This window comes from Octopus bimaculoides, chromosome 8, assembly GCF_046866305.1.
Source record: "Octopus bimaculoides isolate indiv1 chromosome 8, ASM4686630v1, whole genome shotgun sequence".
Taxonomy (NCBI): Eukaryota; Metazoa; Mollusca; class Cephalopoda; order Octopoda; family Octopodidae; genus Octopus; species Octopus bimaculoides.
The window spans coordinates 14,224,700-14,248,227 of record NC_142935.1 but is presented as its reverse complement, the minus strand read 5'-3'; the positions used below and the strand labels follow the sequence as shown (position 1 = coordinate 14,248,227).

General features: G+C 33.1%; 1 protein-coding gene across 3 annotated transcripts in view; it reads left to right on the top strand.

The window, feature by feature from the left end:
* The window catches only part of LOC106874988 (WW domain-containing adapter protein with coiled-coil), a 90,697-nt gene that overhangs the window by 12,815 nt on the left and 54,354 nt on the right, over positions 1–23,528 (top strand). For all 3 annotated transcript variants that reach the window (XM_014922940.3, XM_014922956.3, XM_014922926.3), the window contains exon 3: positions 19,250–19,409. In XM_014922940.3, coding sequence (XP_014778426.1) covers positions 19,250–19,409 — 160 coding nt within the window. The remainder of the gene's footprint in view (positions 1–19,249; positions 19,410–23,528) is intronic.

Below are 23,528 nucleotides of genomic sequence, written 5' to 3'. Positions count from 1 at the left end.
AAAAATAATTTCTCTTCGGGTCAGTAGTTTTGTATGTATGTGTGTGTTTACTTTCATATAGAATAGCTTATGGTTTTAAGACTGAATGATTTGATTTTGAAGGAAATTTTCCCCTTCTGTTATAGATAAATTTTAACTATGAAATTTTGTAAGGTAATCAGGTTTAAAATTTCATAAAATATTTAGCGTTTCTTTACTTTCCTACACAAAAGCTATGTAAATTTTATATTATAGTGACTATTTCATTGAATTTCTGATGCAAGATAAGGGAACTTCTAGCTCAGTTGGAAAATAATACATTATGGGACTCTGTTCATAAATCACTATTTAAGTTTTCTTACTGATATATATACTTTGCCAATATGCATTATTGAAAAGACGGAGACCTCTGGAGATATGCTGTGATTGAGAAGACCCGGCAAGTAAAGTGGGATCACAGCTGTAGCCTGCACCAGTGTCACATAATCAGCCCATTTGAAAAATACCTTTGAATCGTTAGGCGACATTCCATGTTTGAGGAGACCTATTGTGTCAAGTAAAATCTAATCACAAGCAAATGGAAATTGTAGTTGTGGCCGATGCCAGTGCCGCCTGACTAGCTCCCATGCTGGTGGCACGCAATAAGCACCATGCATGCGTGGGCCATTGCCAGTGTCCCCTTGACTGGCTAACCATGCTGGTGGCATGTAAAAAGCACCATCTGAATGTGGTAGATGCCAGCCTTCTCGCCCTGACTGTCTTTTTGTGTTTAGGATTAATCTACTCAACCATATCACCTGTCTGCATGATGCTTGTTCTATCCTTTATCTGATCTGATGCTTACAATTGGTTGTTTTGTAAAAACTTCCGATTATCTCGTACGTTCTAAGTCTTGCATATCAACCAGAACTTCTTTGGAGCAATATCTGGTTGAGGAATCTTTCAGCTTCCATATCTTGTCTACCTCTGATTCTGAGTTTGTTGATCACTAGTTAATGTTGAGTTATCCATTTTTTTGCAAGGGAAGTTTATAATGTTCACAACTAGTTGCATATTCTGTTTCCTGGTTACTAAAGTTTATCTTGTGTGTTTGCTTAATTGGTAGGTAGATCAGATGACTGACCTCTATTTCCTGGTTAGGTCATTTACATTACAGAACTTATATATGATACACACTTGGAAAGATTAGAAGAAAGGATGTAATAGAGGGCATTGACCAAGTAGCTAGAACAGAAGCTGGATACAAGGTATACTTAGAGGAGAAACAGAAAGTAAGGAGTTCATTATTGAAAAATAGTGTCCTGGGGACATTGTAGAGGAGAAATGTATTTAAAATGATTGTAGCACATTTTTTCTCACTGATACTGAAAATAAAGGGGCCTAGAAGTTGGTGAATTTGTCACTCTTATATATCACCTGTGAAATTGAATCAAATTTGATGACTGGCACCTGTGCCAGTGGAGCGCCAACAGCACCGTCTGAGGCTTCCATGCTGGTGGCACATAAAAAGCACCGTTTGAGCGTGATCATTACCAGTGTTGCCTTACTGGCACTTGTGCTGGTGGCCCGAAAAAAAAAAAATTTGAGCGAGGTCGTTGCCAATGCCACCAGACTGGCTTCTGTGCAGGTAGCACATAAAAAACACCATTTGAGTGTGGCCATTGCCAGTACTGCCTGACTGGTCCTTGTGCCGGTGACATGTAAAAGCACCCACTACACTCTCGGAGTGGTTGGTGTTAGGAAGGGCATCCAGCTATAGAAACTCTGCCAGATCAGATTGGAGCCTGGTGCAGCCATCTGGTTTGCCAGTCAGTCAAATTGTCCAACCCATGCCAGCATGGAAAGCAGACGTTAAATGATGATAAACCCACATATAACATTTTCGAAGTGCAATATTGTCAAAGGCCTTATATATATAAACATATGCTAGGTACATAGCATACTATAAGCTAAGTGCTTCAATCTTGAACTCCTCATGTAGTGAACTCTTTAGTTTCTTTTCTCTTCTAGCTAAGTATGCCTTGTATCTCGCTGTTTGGTAATGCTCTTTGCTATATCCTTTTGTCCAGTCTTTCTAAGTGTGTATCGTACTTCTAATATAAGATACTGATAAATGAGGTAAATGCACACAGAGAGGGGCCTATTCTTAGTGGACCCAACAGAAGGATCAACTATCCAGGTTGATTGCTGAATGGTAGATAGAATGATTAAGAATATGAGGTAGAGAAGGTGGTTGGACTGTCGGGTTTAGTTGCAGAAATGCTGAAAATATCTGGCAGGGTTAGTTCATGTACTCATCACATGCATAGTTAATCATCATACAGTCACTAAGGTAACAGTGTCTTCATTAACTGTTACAAGAGTAAAAATGAACTAGGGAGAGGAAATTATGAAGGCATTAAGTTGATTGATCAGGTTATGAAAGTTTCTTTTAGTCATAGCACAACTGATTAGGAACAGAATTAGCTTAGATAAAATGCAGTTCAGCTTTGTTTCAGGAAGAGCTATTATTGGTGCTGTCAGCAGGAGACAACTGTAGGTAAAGTACTTAGCTTGTAGTGTGCTCCTATACACATCATATGTTTACTTATAGAAGGCCTTTTGACAATCATCATCATCTAACGTCCGTTTTCCATACTGGCATGGATTGGATGGTCTGACAGGAGCTGGCAAGCAAGAGGGCTTACGATTTGGTCAGGAGATGTGTGATTTTAGGAAAACTGGTTAAAAGTTTCAATATAGAAAAATAAAGAGTTCTTTAAATCTAAGCATTAAACGAAATATACATGTTGAAGCCTGAGAATGGTGTTCATTATTATTGTGTCTAGATAATTTATTCAGATAAAATCTTTGTCAGAGCAATGAACTTGCAGACTATTATCACATAGCAAAATAGGAGACACAATTTTTATTATTTCTGGCAATTAGTAACATACTTTTGTTATTTTATGCCAAGTAATTTCAAATTAAAACAGTGATAAAAAGATTTTTTCTTTGTGTGTGTGTACATACTAGAAAAACAAAATCACCTTTACACTTCAAAAACTATGAAGTAATTCTCAAATTTCAAATATATATTTGTGTTTGTGTCTCTAATTGTCTTTTCATAACATTAGATCATCACAAAGAAAATCTCAATTTCTTGCTTTGCAAATGATATACAATAACCCCTCACCATATCACACCATATCAATGTATACAAATTATAAAAATGATAAAAAATATACAGAACTGTTTCTATTTGGTGGATTTTCACCTATTGTGGGAGGTGGTTTTGGAATGTAACACCTGCGATAGTTGAGAGATTACTATAATTATTGAATTGTTATTGATGATCAAAGGCACAAAATGTTCCAGATTACAAAGCTGTGTGGTAGTGCAGATGTCGTGGGAAAAGTTTGTATGGAATGATAGTAGCACACTTGCCCTCACAGGAAGCTAAAAGAAAGGGTCTGAAAATGTTATTACGAGAGGGTACTCGGGGAACGCATGGAAGAGACTACCTCAAAACAACCTGAATAGACATCAGCTATTGAAGGTGACAACTATATATTTGGTGGCATGATTAAAGATTTAAGGCAGGGAAAGTAGCTGAAGATACATAATAAAATACAACACATGCTAGCAACATGCATAATTAGTAATGTAGTGTAATCAACAGCTACAAAACAAAAGAATGAAGCCTCCATAAAAGCATCAGATTGATGGACCAAGTTGTGAAAGTAACAAAAATGGTTATTGAACCACTGATGAGGAATTAGCAAAGATGGGATGCAATTTAGGTTTGTACTGTGATGGATACTACTGGTATTCTTTCTCAATTTCTGTTAGAAGACTGCTCCATTGTCATCTGAGTTGTGGCCATACTTAGAATGCAGAAAAGAAGTAGGTATGCACTTCCTAACGTAAACTATGGGTGCTTCAGCTGTGAAGTGGAATTACAAGCAGGCTGAGAGAGAAGAAAGCTGTGTAGTTGCATGGGAATAGTTGTCTGTGGGAGCACCTGTGAAATATATTCTTTAAAATGCTTGGAAGTTTCAGTAGGAGTAATTTGTAGCGTCTCTTACCTATGTGATCTAATTAGCAGTGTTCCAAAATCATGGTAGCCAGAGTAAGAATGGAGTGGAAATGGTTGAGAATTTATTGCATCTTCTAATAACAAAGGAATTATCTCTCCAAGTGAAAGGCATATTGTGTGATGTTGAATAGTAGCAAAACATGGACATTGAATGTGGAGGATGTATGAAGGCTGGAAAGAAATAAGAGCATACTCTACTGGGCAACAGTATGTACAAATAAGTTGATAGAAAAGCTAAATATAAGAGGAATAAAATGCATTGTGCAAGAGAGAAGACTGCTGGTATACACATGAGGTGTACAAAAATGCCAAGTGATCCAAATGGAAAGAAGCTGCAGAAGAGAAGAAATGGTGAGGACTGATCTCAAGAGGTTGGACGCCATGAAGGAAATGACAAAGGACAGCAACAAGTGGCATAACACTGTACTGGAGAAAACCATTTGTCCCTTGCAAGCATGGAAAAATGGGTGTGATAATAGCAATTGCTTTTATAAGGGTGGTGGATTGGCAGAACTGTACGGAGTTCAAATCTCCATTGAGGTCAGCTTGGCCTTTTGTCCCTTAGAAGTCAATAAAATAAAATACCAGTCATGCACTAATCAATTTTATTAGCTTCACTTTTAAAATTTCTGGCCTTGTGTCTCTATTAAAAGCAATTGTTACTACATTTACCATTAGTACTGAGTAAACTGACTGGACAGTTTATTTACTCACTCTGTAAGTCTTGTTTGCTGAAATACTTTAAAGTCAATCAGGTAATAGAAAGTTGTCTACTTTTATGCTGAACAAGGTCACTAATCCTTGCTTGAAGCAGGTTCCTTGCTGTAATTCAATAGAAGACTAACATCTGCTAAACAAATTAATCATTTGATTCCAGATTTTTAAAACATTTTATTGAAGTTTTGGAAATAGTGGGATAAAACTCATCTGATTCTGGAGAATTTTTAGTAACTTAGAGGATGGACAAAACATTTGATATTTTATAGTATGATATCCTAAGTTCATCTTCATTACAGTGCACTTGGTGTTCGTTTTAAGATGTATGAATTTTTGGTAGTTTTTTTTAACTCCTGATCTAGTTGGCTGAGTTATGCACTCCATGGTTGTGTTAAATGACTAATGATTTTTTAAAGTATAGAGTTTTAGGTTTAGAAACTTTTCCTTTGTTAAACTGAGTTTACATTTTTATAATAGAGCTTTTCTAGGTTCACCTAATTTGGTAAATTAGAACAATTTGAGATTAACAAACTAATTTGGATTATTGTTGGTTAGTGCTTGAAAAGAGAGCATGTGAAAGGATTGGAGTATTTTAGTACAGAGAATAAGAAACAAAATATAATGAAGCAAAAGTAGATTTAGGTGGTGTTTACTTTGCAAATTAAAGTTCAATGCCCAGTATTTATTGTTAGTGTAGAAGATGCAGGAAATTTTTAATTTGTGGTATAGAATGTATTTTATTGCATTATTGCTGATATATTAATGGTTCTAGTGTGAAATGGATTTTTGATTATGCAAGGCTTGTGGTTGAAGTGTTTTTTGACCATGAAAAGAAAATCCAACTTTTACAGTGTAATTTTGCTGAAGAGTAACCACTATGAGGGGTTCAGATTACTAGTTTTTGCATTATTTGTAGAGGAGATAAAGGAGTTGGGATCTTTTGTGTATTGCCTGTTATTTGGTGGTATTGAATGAACTATTTTCCACAATATCATTATTGCAACATATTTAGAAAGGGTTATTAATGGAAGAAGTTTATGTCCAATAATAGCTTTTGATGATTTGAAGGAATTTAGGGAGCATGTCAACATAAGAGTGTGTGGTTGTTGATTCAAGAGAACTCATTATGATGGACATGAGCTGTCTAATGGGCTTTTTGGAACCTATACTGGTGGTTATCAATCATGATCATTTTTGTAAGAGCAAAAGTGAATTGGGTTCAAGGAGCTGTTCTCTTTGAAAATGAGGGTACATGTGTATATTGTATAGAGAAGAGTATGGAAGAGCTTAGCAAGAATTGGCACTATTTTATGATGTTTGATGTATTTTGTATTAACTTATGCTTAGTGTTGAACAAGGAACAATGAGACCTTTGTTTCCTTTGACATTTATAAACGTGTTGAAAAGAGCAGTTTGGCAATAGGATGCCCCATAAGATTTATATGCATGAACGTTAGAAACAAGTGTCTGAGTTTGTTAGGAAATGATGGGGAAGCAGATGAGGCAAAGCTGGATGGAGGAACTGGAGAAAATCTCCTTGATACAGCAGCAAGTAGAGCATGTTATTTCGTACATTTTGCACTCTTGATAGTCCTTTCACTAGCTGGTAAGTGAAACTACTTTGATTATGCAATATTTATAAAAACTCAGTAATTCACAAACAATAAGCACTCCAGTACTTCAATCAATTGGTTTATGTGGTTTTCACTGTTAACATAAACAGATGTTCGACAATCTGCTTTAAGATAAAGTTGGGCAATAAATTTGGCGAGACTCCATTGACTGTATCATAACATGTTTAGCAATAAATCAGTTTAGAGTTTTCATTTATTTAAAACTATTAGTATTCATTTCGAGTATTAAAAATATTTTTTCGTTAAGGGAGAGTAGTATTAAAATATTGAAATTGTCAGCACTATGACTTATTTGAAAATTAGGTGACAACCGTTCAGAATATAAATTTTTATCATCTTATCAACAAGGTTGAAGTCCCAGGACAGTCCCATTCGTATGAGAAGTCTTTAGACAAATTTCAAATTTTTTATTGAAAATTTTTGCTGCTACCCAGATTTTAATTTTTGAAAATTAAGTGTATTACTACTAATTTTTATTTCATGTGTAATAATTTTTGGCACTACTATACAAAATAGTCCTTATTGATTTACTTGTATTGAATACTTTTGTTCTTTCAATACTTTCATTTCTCCTGTTTATAAATCATTGAAGAGAGTGGTATTCAAGTAAGACTGATATTATGGTACTAGACATATCCCCGAGTTCCTCTTGGATAAATACAGCTGGATGTGTTGCCAACTGTTCCATGTCTTTGCACTTGTTTGAGCCTTCTGTACTGCAGCCAATCTAAAATGTAACATGCACATGTTCCTTGGTTATTTGTGCTTTGTCTCTCTTTATGTATTTTCTCTTAAGGCTATTTTAATCTAATATTGCTGTTGTATATAAAAGGTTTTTTTATTTGGCCAGGCAGCTAATTGTCAGACCAGTGGTTTTTCAGTCACTGTTTTCCTATATCAGTGACAACAGATTTTGTCTTAGCATGTGGTACATTTAACAGTGAGTACATGCTGCTGGATAATTTTCATCTGTTGATATATATATGTGTTTTTAAATGCAGTCTGTCCAGAAGCGATATCGTCTCTGGATGAATACCATAGTTAATTTGCCTTTTCGTGATGTAATTGGTTGAAGTATGATATACAGATGTTTACTTTATTAGTCTAATACTGCTTCTGTTGTTTTTATTAAACAATTTTGGGAATTGAAGCCCATCCCGAGCACTTTCTGTCATTGTTTCATTTTATAAATAAATAATAAATATAGAATTCATTCTAACAAATTAAAATTGACTGCTCTGCTTTATTGTTTTACACATCATATCACCCAGTTATAAAGGTGCTTTATACACATTACTATTCCTTTAGCTGTGTTCAAGCTGTGACCAGTATATTGTGGCTTGGTAAATGTTCTTATTTTGCTGCTGTAATTATAAATACCAATATTTTCTAAAGAATTTTTTCCCAGCTTATCGCTTTCTTAGAAATATTACAGGTTTATCTTCAAAAATTGCGAGTGGATGAATGAGTCAGTAAAATGTTGGACAAAACATCTTGTGGTAATTGGTTGTCTTGCGCAGGTCTGCGTTGCTTTCCATCCTTCTATTGTCAATAAAATACGTACATCATTGTTTTAATGTTCACTTTTCCATGCTTGCATAGGTCAGATTGAATTTATTGAGTTAGATTTTTCTATCGCCAGATGCTCTTGTCGCCAACCCTCACCTGTTTCCAAGCAAAGAATTTCCTTTCTATAGCCAGACATATTTACACTGAAGATTGACAACAACACTGCTTATTTGATGATGAAACTTGTTTGCAACTATTGTGGTATGTCAAGATGTGGAAACACACAATCGCATATGATGGGCTTCTTTCAGTTCCCATCTGCCAAATCCACTCAGGTCTTTGGTTGGCCCAAGGTAATTATAGAAGACACTTGCCCAAGGTGCCATACAGTAGGGACTGAACTTGAAACCATGTGGTTTGGAAGGAAACCTCTTAACCACACAGCCATACTAGGCCAGTCCATAAAATATTTGATGGAGTCATTGAAATTGACTATACCTTACAAGACATTATTCCAGCATGAGCACTGTCCAGTGCCTGAAACTAGTATAGTTTTGTATTTATTTTTCAATGTCATCAGAAGTTGATAAGTGGTATATTTTTCATGTCTAAGTTTGTGTTTAGTTGGCCTTGACAAGAAAAGCTGCCAGTTTTATTCTACATTCCTCTTAGCTGTGAATTGTTCAAATTATCTTCATTCTTGCACACAGGTTACCAAAATAATTGTTAGAATATAAAGGATTTGATAATAGATAGTACATGTTTACAAAAAGAATTTATTGATTAGTTTTATATTTTTTTGAGGATTATAAAGTTCCTTATAAAATGTCCTGTATTTTTGAAGGTGTTATTAATAGGGTTCTCTCAGTAATTTATTAAAGCCTCATCTACCTATAAATTATCTTATACCATTTACTAATTCCACTTTTAGATCAAAGCAAGAGTAGTTTATCTTAATTTCTATAAATTCCATGTGCGTTATCAATGATTTTCATTTCCCCCCCTCTTTTTCCCTCCTTTAAAGTGCATTAGTCTCAGTACTTACATGAACTATTTCATACTTTTTAATCATTGTTATCACAACAGCTGTTCTGAAGATTTTTCTGTTTGGCATTTGACTTGTCAGTCATACTACATTCATATTTGTATCCATTTATCAGAAAAAAGAAATTTCATGAGATTAATTTCATTTATCAGCTTCAAAATTTTTAATTTAAATATGTTGGTGTAGCTATATCTATTAATTCAGATTTTAACTGTTCATTTTATCAGGTCTGATAACTAGTTCTTTTGATGTTTCAACACAAATTTAAAATGAACTATTTAACAAATACGCAAATTTGTTGGTTAATTGTGATTGAAAGGACATATAAATATTGGTATTTTTAAAAACAAAACCTAGGATAATACAAATAAAGAATATGTGACTAATTTGTGGGACACCTCATTGATGCTTCAGCAGGAATAAATTATTTACACCATCATCCCTATACCAGGTACCATAGAATTTTGGGGCCATTTTAGATATTTGAACATAACATGTTATAAGTGGTCATTGTACTGTAGTTTTGGTAAAATGTAGGTTCCTATCAGGTTCTTATGTGAGTTGTCTTTATATTAGCATGTTTCACTTTAAATACATAAACACAAGTGTTGCTGATTAGGACATTAGATCTTCATAAAATTTTTCCTTCCAATTATCAGAAATTTGTACCTGCTAATTGAGTAAAATCTAAATGTAAAAATGTAAATAATGGAGTAAATAATCTACAAAGCATTTCGTAATTAAATTTGAAATGACAATTCTGATGAGAGTTAATTCACATTTAGATTATTATGAATACCTTGAATAATAAAATACGAAACTATGTTATTGAAATGAAAAGAGGTTATTACTTTAGATCTGGGTACCATTCTCTGTTACAAATTTATGATTTAATATATGATCTATTAAATGCGATGTTGAGATTTAATGCAAGAGTATTGTTTTCTAATGCATTCCACCAAAGGAATAAATATTATATTGAACGATAGGTAGGTTAACAAGTACTGGTGAGAATGAAATGGTATGTTTGGTAAAAGTTGGCAACAATAGTAATTGTAAATTTGTGGTGTCAGCATGGCTGATGGTGATGAGTAGGAAAAAAAAAAAGTGAAGCATCAAGCTAACAGACTCTGAACTACACTCCATCAAGCAGCCTATTAAATCCAAAATATCATTTTTTGTCTACTTCTCATTTGTTATTGTCAAATTTTTTTTCCTACTCATTTGTTATTGTTAAAAATTTTTTCTGACTTAATATGCCTAGCAAATTCTGTGGATTTACTATCAAAAACAAATTGTGGGGTTGCATATTGTAAACATTTCTGATTTTGAAAATTATTCCTTGTATCAGTATTGCTCCATAAATATGATATGTTTTATACTTAAACTATTGAAAACTCAGTTATACTTGAATATTTCATTTGAAACATTTGTTATTAACATAAATGGCTTTCATCATAATTGTCTTTTTCCATATGGTTGTGGATTGGACTGGTCTTCGCTACCATAACATTTTACCTCTTATTGCTTTTCTTTTTCTTTATTCACTACTCCTGCCCTTGTCTTCTTTGACCCTTCTCTTCCACACCTTCCTTTCACTTGGATCACCTGGGACTCCTTTACTCAACTATCAAAAATCCACATGCATTACAAGACTGTACTAATGCAATCTTCTCTTTTTTATCTTTTTATATTTTACTTGTTCATTCATTCTGGGGCACCATCTTGTAGAAGTTTAGTCAAACAAATGGACACCATTGTTTGTTTTCAAGCTTGGTACTTATTCAATTGGTCTCTTTATGTTGCACTGCTAAGTTAAGGGAGCATAAACAAACCAACACCAATTCTCAAGTGGTGACGGAAGGCAAACATGCACACACATACTGCAGGTTTCCGCACAGTTTCTATCTACCATATCCACTCTCATTACATAGCCAGTAGAGCATACTTCCTTTCTTTCCAGCCTTTGCTCATCTACACTCACGACTGGTGTCACAAAATTGCAACATTGCACTTTATATACAGGTATTATTTAATGTTCTTTGCTTGAAGAAACAATCCCTTTGCTAATAGCTCTCTGAATTTACCTCGCACCCTCTTCTTATTTTGGCTACTACTGTCTGTCAGCACATTTCTCCATGGCTGTTTAGGTCACAGAAACTCAGTTACTTCTCTGGAGCCATTTTGAGGCGTGGAAAGTATTTATTTTGTTGGTACTCTAACTGCTAGTAACTCTTATACATGTCACATGCAGAGACTCTTTTCTCTGGCAGCCTGGCAGACCTGAATGTACACCCTTAGTAATATGTATGCAGTTTCTATCTGTTCTTTTTCTCCATATTGATTACAACCATTTCTCTAATGATTGGAGTGCCTGTCTTTATTCTTATTTACTAAGATTTTAATCCTTGCAAAGTTTACTCGACTTCTCTCAATTGGAGGTTTTGTTTCCATATCTTGGATTTCATCTGAATATTTCACAGATTCAGTTATAAGTACTGGATCATCAACTCCTCTTTTATGGCCTGGAGAACTTTAGTAAACATGAGCCTAGTGAGAACTAATCCTTGGTGGACATCTAACCTCCCACTAAATTCTCAACTCATTGGCAACTCTCTTGATGTTGAAAGCATTTTTGTATATGACTTGCACACTTTTCATTTATATCAAGTTGTCTTAATGTCCACCAGATTATAGAGTATGCTATTATGTCAAAGGTCTTCTTGAACTCTGTATATGCTAAGAAGAATAGCTTATTCTTAAGAACTTCTCATCTATATCAGTAGTGCTCCAACCTGCATCTCATTATCATTTCTAGAGATGCCAGAACATTTATTCTAAAACACTTGTTACTTTTATAACTTGATCTATCAGTTTGATATTTCTACAGTTGCTTCTTTCTTGAGATTGTAGATTCTAGAGATGCTAGAAGAGGGCAAGTAGATGTATACTGTGTACAAGAAGTAAGATGGAGGAGAACCTCAGCTAAACTCCTTGAGGGCTAAGAACACCACTTGACTATGCAATTCAAATGAAATGAAGCAATCACATAAGCCCAATTAACTAAATGCATAGTAGTAGTTAAAAAAAGAATGTGTTACTGATATTTAATGATTCTGGTGTATTAAAAAGGCTAAATTAATTCTAATTAGATTAAAACCCAGAACTAACCATGTATCATTTATACATTTCTGATGATGCCATTGAACCAAAGACCTTTCTTTTACATTTGGCAGATTAGGTTTTTGTTACCTTCCTAGTTTTATGTACCATATTTTCTGGCAGTGAGGATGCTATTCTTTACCCCTGAAATAAGTCTTCAAGATATACCGTGAATTTCTAGAAGATGGTTATATTTTTCATAATCTATTTTAACCCTAGAGGAAGATTTGTGTTAGTAATTTGAACTCTTGTATATGACCTCTGAATGAAGTGTGTAAATTATACTAAAAATTAATCAATTTTGTTTACATCTATGAACCCTGACTTTAAGTGGGGTAATATCAGGTGACAAAAAAAAAAAAATGTAAAATTGTACTGTGTTATTTAGTAAATCTTATTAAAACCATAATAACCAGACACTCATCTGTTAGTATTTTGTTATTCTGTGATGAAATGTATTCAGTCAGCAGTGCTTGGCAAATGGTTTGAAGAAGTTTTAAATATAGAACTTCATATTAAAGAAACAGCTTAGATCATAAAACAAAAACTTGTGATTTGTATTTGAAAAAGTTTCAACTTGAAAGGATACATGGAGTGCACTTGTGGAATACTGTTATACAGTGTTGCTGTTTTTAGTTGTTTAAAAATGCTTTGCATCTTTCTGGAAAAGTTTAAGATTTATTTCTTGTATCTCTGTATATGTAACGATACTATTGCACTATTTCATTGTACATGTGGTGTTGCTGACTTGTCATAACATAACAGCCAGTCTCAGGGCAGGCTCACTCAAGCTATGAGAATCTTGAATTTAGCAGACAACTGCAGTTGTAGATTAATGTATGTTAAAAACTACTTGAAAATGTTTCTCAATCTAAAAATGTTCAGTTGTTAGCTGTGCATGCTGCACTAAGATTAATAACATGTAGATAATACTAAGATTAATAACATGTAGATAATACTTTAAAAAATTTATCAATATGGGCTTTCTCTTCAATGTCTAAAAAGTATTGCCTTTGATCAGTTTAAATTCAAATATGTTCTAGTTAGGTTTGTTCTACAGCTTCAAAAAACTTTTGACTTGAAATTTCTAACACTTATATTATAGCATCTGGAATTAAAAGGCACTCATACACCATTGGCTATAAGCTGCAAAAAATTTAAATATGCCAAACAGCATGGCGACTGAGCTGAAGAGGTATTTTGGACCACCTCCAACTGAGAAAATGATATGCTACTGGAGGAAGTAAAAGAATCTGTTGAAGCCAGTATGAAGAAGTATACATAACTTGCATAAGCCTGTAGCTAAACTGCAAGAATTGGAGGCAAAAATGGATTGGATAGTGTTGGGAGAAAATTCAACATCAACAAAAACTATTAATCTAAACTGAAAACAGTAGCATGAGGTCTGAATGATTTTCATGACATGCCAAGTTGATGCTACAGTTTTATGAAAAGACATGGTTATTTTTGAGAATAGTACAACAAATACCATAGTGTTGTAAGAACAAAGTAGTAATTTAATTTCACAGTGCAAGAAAGAAGACTATGAACTGGGTAAGATCGAATCATGGCTGATGTGCCATTAATGTTTGATTTTATTTCAAATTGGACATGGATCTTGAAGGGACCAAAACTAACTGCTAAGACATCTGGATTTGGAGAAACCCCATTATATACTGTGGTGCTGTCATGATGTGCTGATGGAACAAAATTGCTACCACTGCTGATATTTAAGAGAATAACTTTACCAAAGGACAAAATTCCATGTGGAATTTGTTTACATCCATCTAAAGGAGCGAATGGATAAAAAGGGGATTAAGCTCTGGATAAAATCTGACCTGCGTTTTCTAGTGTCCTCCTTAAAAAGTATCCTTACTCATGCTGCCTCAGTTTTGTTTTTAATAAAGCATGAGTATCAAAGAAAGGGTGCACAGAGTCGAGATGAAAATGGCAAAGGTCCATGGTACAGTAACAAATCAGTTATGACTGATGTGGCCATTATCTAGCTTTTTAAGACATTTAAGAAGAGTGGAATCACTAGATGAGCACCATAAATCGTGACTGATACCAACAGATGGCCCAAAAAGGCCAACAGTTAATCACTCAGGTCTGTGAGTAGGTCCTAAAATCATGGAATGCTGTAAAAACCAAAATAGTTGCAAAATTTCTTTAAAATTGTGGCTTTGGATGGTGGGCAACATTGATAACCTTGATAGTATTAGTGATATAGATAACATCAGTGAATTTTGGTTGTTTTTTTTTTTTAAAGATATTTTTATTTAAGGATATTGATAACAAGAGACAATTTTCAGAATTTGAAGGTTAAAAGCGTTCCTTATAATGTACAGGTAATATTTGTATTGTTTTTATTCTTTATTCTTTTAATTTTAATGGTTGTTTTTTATGTTCATGTATTTTTACTAAGTGTACAGTAAAATATTATTCCATATTTTTTGTTTCTCAGTGTAGTGTTTTGATTTTCCTTATGTCAGGGGTAAAAATTGCTGTACAAACCTATATTTAATCACGTTAAATTCCCAAAGTATTACATACATTTTATTCCTGTTTATTTTCATGTACTGATTTGTTGTTGCTCAAGTAACTTATCACTGAATCACAGTTAGGCATTTTGTACTTTGATTTTAGCTAGGTTGACTCTAAGGCCCTTTGATTCTAGTCCCTTCTTCCACACCTGAAACTTCTCTAGTTCTGATAGTGACTCAACAATTAGTGCAAGGTCATCAGCATAGAGGAGCTCCGAGGGGCATCCTGTCTTGAATTCCTGTTATCGCCTGGAGGACTATGATAAGTAGGAGGGGGCTGAGGACAGAACCTTGGTGGACCCCTACCTCTACTCGGAATTCTTCACTGTACTAGTTGCCAACCCTCACCTTACTGACAGCGTTTCTGTACATGGCTCGCATAGCTCTCACTAACCATTCTTCTATCCCGAGTTTCCTCATTGACCACCAGATAAGGGATCGGGGGGACTCTGTCAAAGGTCTTCTCCATGTCAACGAAAGCCAGGTACAGAGGTTTATCCTTGGCTAGGTATTTCTCCTGCAGCAGTCTTACCAGAAATATAGCATCAGTGGTGCTTTTCCCTGGCATGAATCCAAACTGCATCTCATCTAAACTGACTCGCTCCCTAATTAGTTGAGCTATGACCCTCTCTGTGACTTTCATTACCTGATCTAACAGCTTGATACCTCTGTAATTATTTGTATCTAAAGCGTCACCTTTACCTTTGTAGCAGTTGACTAAGGTGCTGCTATACCAGTCATTGGGTATGACTCCTTCGTGTATCACCTAGTTAGCAATACGGGTGACTAGGCTATAGCCGACACTGACAGATATTTTGAGCATCTCTGCAGTGATTCCTGATGGGCCGGGGACTTTCCCTGTCTTAATACTCTTAATTGTTTTATCTACTATGGTACTGTCAACTCGGATAGCTGGTTCCTCTGTTGGGTCGACATTCGGCAGACTCTCTTTCTCCCATTCATTCTCTTTATTGAGCAATCTTCCGTAGTGGTGTCTCCAAACCTCTTTCTTTGCAGCCTCGTTTAGTGCAAGCATACCATCATCCATGCGAACACATTTCTCTCCTACGACATCACGATTCTCTCTCACACACTGTCTTGCAACACGAAATACCTCAAGTCTTTGATCCTCACGACACAGTAAAATAATAATGTGGAAGGATTTTTTTCATTTAATGTTCAAAGAAGGAATATTTCTTGCATATAATTTGTGTAGTAATTGTTTTAACATTTCCCCCCTTCATAGTTGTATGGGTTTGATGTAAGGCATAATTAACAAGCATTTTGGGTTTTCATAATTTCTGTGAGGTCTGACCGTATTCTTACATCTTGCCTTTTCCATTGGTTCTTTCCATTGATAGCACATATTTTCCCCTCTCTCTTTTACACTTTCGTTCCGTTTTCTATGCTGGTTAACTGTTCACATCCAACAGATCATTTCTTTCAGTGCATGTGTTTCATTGTAGTAACCATATCTTACTCTGCTGTATCACACTTGTGCATACTTTTTACAGTCTACATGAGGAGAGAAACCATTTTTTGCCAACAGATGCACTAAAGCTCCAAATTTTGCTGCAACTACCACTAGATTATTGTGGCAACAAGTTTTCAACTATATCTTAGTTGTCTGTCTGTCAGCAATTTATGAAATTCAACTGTTGGATGCTTCTTATTCTTACTACTGTTTGTATCACATGTAAAGTCTTGGATCTTTGTTAATGTGCCAGAAATCCCGTGGCACCCCTTTTGTACCCATTGCCTGCACTAAATATGCAATATCAAGTTCCTACCAACTTCCTTTCTACATATCAATCGACTTCCCATTTGACAGCCGGATTTTATGTACACTATTTAATGTTAGTGTTTAATATTTAAGCATTCATCATGTTGACTTTTAAGCTCGATGCCATGCTTCTAATTTTAGAACTTTTTCTGCAATTCTTTGAGACGGATTCCTCTGAGAACTTGATAAATGCTTGCAAGGACAGTTAGGCTGGAACTCTAATAGCTTCAGTGTCTATAATGAATATAAGGGGGTTTATGATAGTATGGTCAACATTTACTTGTACACCAAGTTCTCATTAGGCTTATTGCTAATCCTGAACTTGTTAACAGTAGCATTTAATACAGCTTTCACAAGCCATTTGTCTACATCTGTTTTTTTTCTTTTTTTTTTTCTTTTATAATCCTCAGACTGCAAAGTGTGAATCCTGTCAGACATTAATAAATGCAAAGTAAATTTGTTTGTTTTTGACTAAAAAGTTAAATTATGTCAATAGAAACAACTTTACACTCAAATTGTATCTTATGCAAGATAGTTCTATCATGGATCAGCTTTGCTAAAAATACTTTTGAATAACAAATGTAATGAAAATAATATGAAGGAGAATTTTATATTAAGGAAATGTAGTTTTGAAACATAGAGGAAGTTATAGGAAATATAGAAAGAAAACTTACTCTGGGAGTATTTTATATAGATTATAACTAATTCAAAAGCAACTGAAAAGTTAGACTTGTCTGAACAACCCATGGTATCTTTATTTAGTAATGGAAATACATAGGTCATATTTTTAAAAAATGATAGAGAAAATGTCAAAGAAAAAAATTACAAGAATTTATGATTTCAAAGAACCACTTTAAGGCAGGAATAAATAGTTAACAAGACAAATTGTGCTACTTGTCTGATAGCACTGGAAAGTTGTAATTTTTTCCCTTAGTGTAAATAATTATTGAAATCTAATATTTTATAATTTCTTACTTGTTATACTTCTTATTTTGTACAAAATTTGTATACTTATTGCTAAAAGCGACTTCCAAAAAAATCTACATAACAAGAAAGATTTTCATAGTCAGTTTTTACAGTACTTGGTGGATACAGTGTATAAAAATGTTTTGTATTGGCAGTTTAAAGAGTTATATATACTGTTATTAGACTCAAATACAGCAAAATTTTAAATTGCCATAATGAATTATTTTTTATTTGTGACTCTTAAAGTTTATGGAGCTTAGTTTATTAAAATAACACTCTGTATAAGCCACAACATACAATGTTATTTGTATTCAATCTCAAATCACATCTAAATGGCAATTCTTTACTATTCAAATTATTTTTTGTTTTGACACAAATTTTATTTAATGTACATTAATTTAATTTGATTATTTTCATCTTTTTACTTCAGCTATTTCAATAAATCATTAATAAATAATTAAAATGCCACTTTTTTATAATCTATGTTCGTATTTTTAAAATAAAAAAAAATTTCTGTAAGAAATCTAAATTTACAATTTTTCATATACAACCATCACAGCAGTTTTTAAAGATTTGTTTATCATGTACAGATACCTATTAAGCTTTATTTTGGTACAGTGGGTGATCTATTTATAACTAATCAATATTGTTTGAAGGACAATGTCAAAGAAATTGTGAAGAATTTGAATTCAAAAAAGATCCATACTAAATTCAGTCTTTGATATTGGCAGGTGCAAAATGTGTGGCTGTAAGAAAAAAGGGCATGAAATTTGTGGAGTACTAATAGTTAAATAATTAAAAAAATTTAAAACAAAAAAAAAAAAACTGTATTAAGCATAGAGATAAAAAGAAAGAGAAAAGAAAAAATATACCAAAGCTTAAAAATATTTACTTTTTAGTGTGGGAAAAATTAAAATTTTCTAATAAATGTTCGACTTCATTTGTGAGTATATCTGAAATTTAAATCCTAGTCTTGGCAGAATAAATCTTTTGGAAAATAGATCTTTTATTTACTGGTTTCATTGGATTACTTGTGTTCAGAGTTTTAGTTGATTGTGCATGTTACAAATTTATCAACCTTGTAAGCTGGAACCAGCAAAGTCAGCCTGAGTGTAACCCAAATATGATAAATATTTGAAGGTATTTTTGTGAAGCCCTGATTGTCATTTAGAACAAACACATATCCACCTAATTGATTTTCATGCACTTTCTGTCCACCATATTTCACTTGGTAGACTTCAGTTGATCTAAACATATGGGACAAGATACTTAGCTTCAGTGTTATGTAGCCAGGGGGTCCAAGGAGTCTGCTTGTTGACCTGGGGGTGTTTGTAATGTGTTGGTGAATGAATCTTTGCAAATCAGTCTGTTGGCTTTATTTTATTAAAAAAAATTTTTATTCAGTTTGTTATGTGCATGTATACTGCTGCAAATGTTGGAGAAAGCTTCCATTGTGCACTTTGAACTTTGTGGAGAATCAATAGATCAGTTGAAATATTTTCTAACTTTTATCATAATTTATTTTATTATGTTAAGAATATGAGATTGCCACTGGGGTGATGTGGAAACCATCAGTATTTGTAGTATATTTGACAGGTTCAGTTTTTTTTTTTTTTAATTAGAAAGGAACAAAATTTTCTACTTACCTTCTCATATACAATATTTTTAAAAAAAACTGAATAATTAGATTCTGTTGTAAAATTGATCAGTCTTATTTCAGTTTTGGTAATTAAGTACATGACATGTAGAATTAAATATATGATTATATATCTTCTTTCCTTTAATATAATCCCATTTCTGGATTTTTGCTATTTTTTTCTTTTTAAATTTTAGGGCATGCAGTACCCATATACAATCACCAGTCGCTGTGAAAAGCTGCGAAGCTCCCCCGATGACGACAGGACAAGAGATGACAGCCCCAGAAGTCGTCATAGTCCCCGATATCAGAACAAGACCACTTATATTGAAAGAACTAAGGAAAAACTGGAAAGAGGTGCGCTATTTCATATTACTATTACTTGTGTGTGGCAGGTCAGAATTGGTCACCTATAGGATTGTTTATTGTATTCACTTTATATACATTGGATTAATACATGGATTATTATTATGTAGAAATTAGTACAGGCAGGTAAGTGTGATCTCTTTATTCTAATGACTGGCCCCCCCCTGGAGTACAATAGCCACTGATTACCAAAAACAAGTGAGAAATTTTAGTATTGCAAAGCTGCTGTTTATATTATTTTTGTTAAATTTTGTTTCTACTTTTTTTTTTAATTAAAAAGAATTTTTTTTTTTAGATTCTTGTGACTGTTAAGATTTTCTTAAATCTTATTTCATTGTATATCTCCTGTTGAAAATATACAGCAGCTGTTTTGATTTACTTCTGGTTGCTTCACATGTTAAATCAACATAATTATCTAACTCTTCTTTTATTCTTTAACTGGTTTTAGTCATCGAACTGTGGCCATGCTGGGGCACTGCCTTCAAGGGTTTAGTCAGTCATATTGATTCCAGTATTTATTTCAGTTTAGGGACATGACATAAACACCACCACCAGAACACACACACATATACACACATGATGGACCATGACTACCAAATTCCATTCAAAGATACTATTGTGGGTGCTGTACTGTGGGATTGAACCTAAAAGCTATTATATTTACAAACTCAACGTATAAAGCACACAGCAAATCCTGTACCATAATGTTCTATCACAAATTGCTGAATAATTGTTCATGTTATGCTAGTTGATACTATAATTTTTTTAATATTTGTTATTCAGACTAACCAATCTGTTTTGGTGAATTTTTAAAGCTTATTTATCATGGATAAAGAAGGCGATTTTAACCAAACTTATGTTTGATCTAGACTAAAGTTGCATATATTAACTGAATTTGGCAAATAATGATATTAGTAAGTTAAAGGTGATATTGCCTTTGAATATATTAAAGGCTGGCTACATTATTAATTAACATTAAATTTGTGATTAAGCTAACTGCTTATACAGTTTTTTGGCTTTGCATAATCATGGCATAAAGGTTTGGCTCAGTAATTCATAGTTTGAAAACTAAATCTTTGAGACAAAATCATAGAATTAGTATTTTGAAATAAGTTACTTCTATAATGAGTTGTCATTTTTCATATGGTATAGAAAATGATTTTAATTCTTGACAAGTTTTTGTTGTTGAGGTTTATATTTTTCTATAGTTATTGCTGGAATAAAATTCAACATTCGAATTCAAGAAATGAGTTTATAAATTTGAGATCCATGCATAAATTTAAGAACTCGTAAGATATTTTATCTCCATTTAAATTAGTTACAATAGTAAATGACATTGTCCATATAATTGGAATAAGAATTGGGATTGTGTTAAGGAAGTGAGTTCTCTTCTATTAATTCACTTGTGTTTATACATATTAATTACTTTTTGAACAGGAATCATTTTAAAATTGCAAATATTAATGTATAATTTAATTTTTACATTTCTTTGGGTTTATTCTTTCTCATCGTTATAACAAATTTTGTTTTTCAAATCTTTGCATTGTTGTGTACCCACCATTTTCAGACATAATTTGCATCTATGTCTATTACTGAATATAAAATTGGTGGAATTGGAAGTGGAGATCAAATTGTCCTGTAGATTTTTATGAATTGTTTCTGGCTGAGACTATCATTTCTTTCATTTGAATAGTTCTTTTCTTAAAACAAAATTTTCATATGATTTTCTTAGTTTATTTTTCACATATAAATTACAAAGTCTTTTTTTTTTTTCCAAATAGTAATGTCTTGTCAAATTTTTAATATAAATTACTTTGAATGTACAATTATCATTGCAGATTATTATATCCTATATTCTCTATGAAAAATTATTTAAAAAATGAATTTTTATATCATGAATATTGTTGCCTATATTCTGTGTGCATGTATATTATATATATATATATATGCACACACACATTTTAATCATTTTATAATTTACTTGCTATCAAATCTGTTACATTATTATTCTTAGGTTACTTAATTAGTATTGATTTGAATTTTATTTAATATTTGGTTAATTTTATTCCACCAAGATTTTTTTTCATAAGAATTTTGTTCATACATTTTATATGTATTCTCTCATTGTGATGCAATTTTATGACATTGAAATTCACTATTACAGGGTTTTCCCTGCAAATTTTCTTTTATTGACCATAGTCTTGTTACCGTCAACATGTCATCATTAGCATCATTTCATTATTAGTCTTGATTACATTGTCATCATCAACTTTAATGTTGTTGTCATCATCTTAAATGTTTTCTCTGAAGGATGGACCATTTATTTTCATGTACAAACATTGATATCAGTGATTTCTTATCACATAATTGTAATGTAAACATGAAAAAGTTTTGTGATGGATTACAAGGTTTGTGTAATAAAAATTACCACACCTTATATTATCAAAAATATACAATACAGTTAGTACATTAGATGTATATAAAACTATGTAGTATATACATATACACAATACATCAGAGAAAAATAAATAACTGTTTATGCGTTATTCCCATTAAACTCTCATAAATCCAGCACAATCATCTTTGGTAATCAAGGTCAGCCCTGTGCCATTCAGTGTAATTTATATACATAAATATATCGACTACAAGCTGAGACCAAAGTTGTGGTTGATTTAATAGTTCAGAAATGGGAAGAATGAATGTAAGGTTAATTCATTTGATATTTTGTGTTGTATATATGTATATAGTATGTATATTACATATCATTTAACGTCCGCCTTTCCATGCTGGCATGGGTTGGACAGTTTGACAGGAGCTGGCCAAGCAGGAGCCTGCACCAAACTTCTGTGTCTGTTTTGGCAGGGTTTTTACGGCTGGTTGCCCTTCATAACATCAACCACCCAGCAGAGCGGACTAACTGCTTTTTATGTGTCACAAACACAGGTGAGGTCAGTTTTGGCCAAGTTTTTATAGCTGGATGCCCTCCCAAATGCCAACCATTTTACAATGTGGACTGGATGCTTTTTATGTAGCATCAGCACATTTGTATTGAATATATGTATATTTACAGTAATGTAAGCTGTGGCAATTTTTATAATGCAAACCTTCTAATCCTTCACAAAACATTCTTAATGTTTATATTTTTTTTTGTAATTATGTGACAATGTCGGTACATATAAAAAAACCAAAAAAAACCTCCCTCCTACCTAAAGTGATGACATTTAAGCTGATGATAAAATTAAAACAGATAATGTAATGAAAATTGAGGTTGATGATGATGATGAATTTGAGATGGACATTTTAGAGATTGAGGATGATGACAAATTTGAGTGAGGGAAATCCTGTAAAATTATGTTTAAAAATCCATACATTTCTAATATTTTTCAGAAATTTAAAGCTGTTTTACTAATGAACTTCACTTTCCCATCTCAAATGAACCCATAACACATTGGTACTAAACTTAATGTTAATATTTTTTCTCACAAAGCATTTCTGACCTTCTGCCTATGTAAGGAACAGTTATAAATACAGCAGGTTTTATTAGTTTAAAATGTCATTTTGCCTCAATCAGTTGTTTCTGTTTAAGACTTATTGGCTGTTCTTTTTATGAGTTAATGATTTATCAAGACTAGCATGGTAGTTCAAAAGCTGTCAAATATATGTGTATAAGTGACTGGAATTTATTTTGAAATATGCCCAAGAAACTTATTTTTGTTTCTTATTTTCAACCCCCCCCCCCCCCCTCTATTTTGCTAAATTTTGACTTAATTTCTAATTCAAGAAACTTATAGATAAAGTGATTTCTTGAAATATTGAATTTTATTGAATTTGCTGTGTAGCTCCAGGTTAGTTTTGAGGGTGTAAATCAATAGTGTGTAATTAGTCAGCCAAAAGACTAGGTCTAGAATTAGGCTTGACTGCTATGGCTAGCAGGTTGAAAGATTGCATAGAGGCTCCAGCATTGGCTTGATTTCATTGAAGTTGAGGTGTTAGGTGCATTTGTAATCATAGAGCTTGTTCAGAAAGTACATAAATTTCATCTTTAATAACAAGACAGCTCATTAACAAATCCACTGCTGATTGTTAGATTTATTTATAAAATTTGAAATT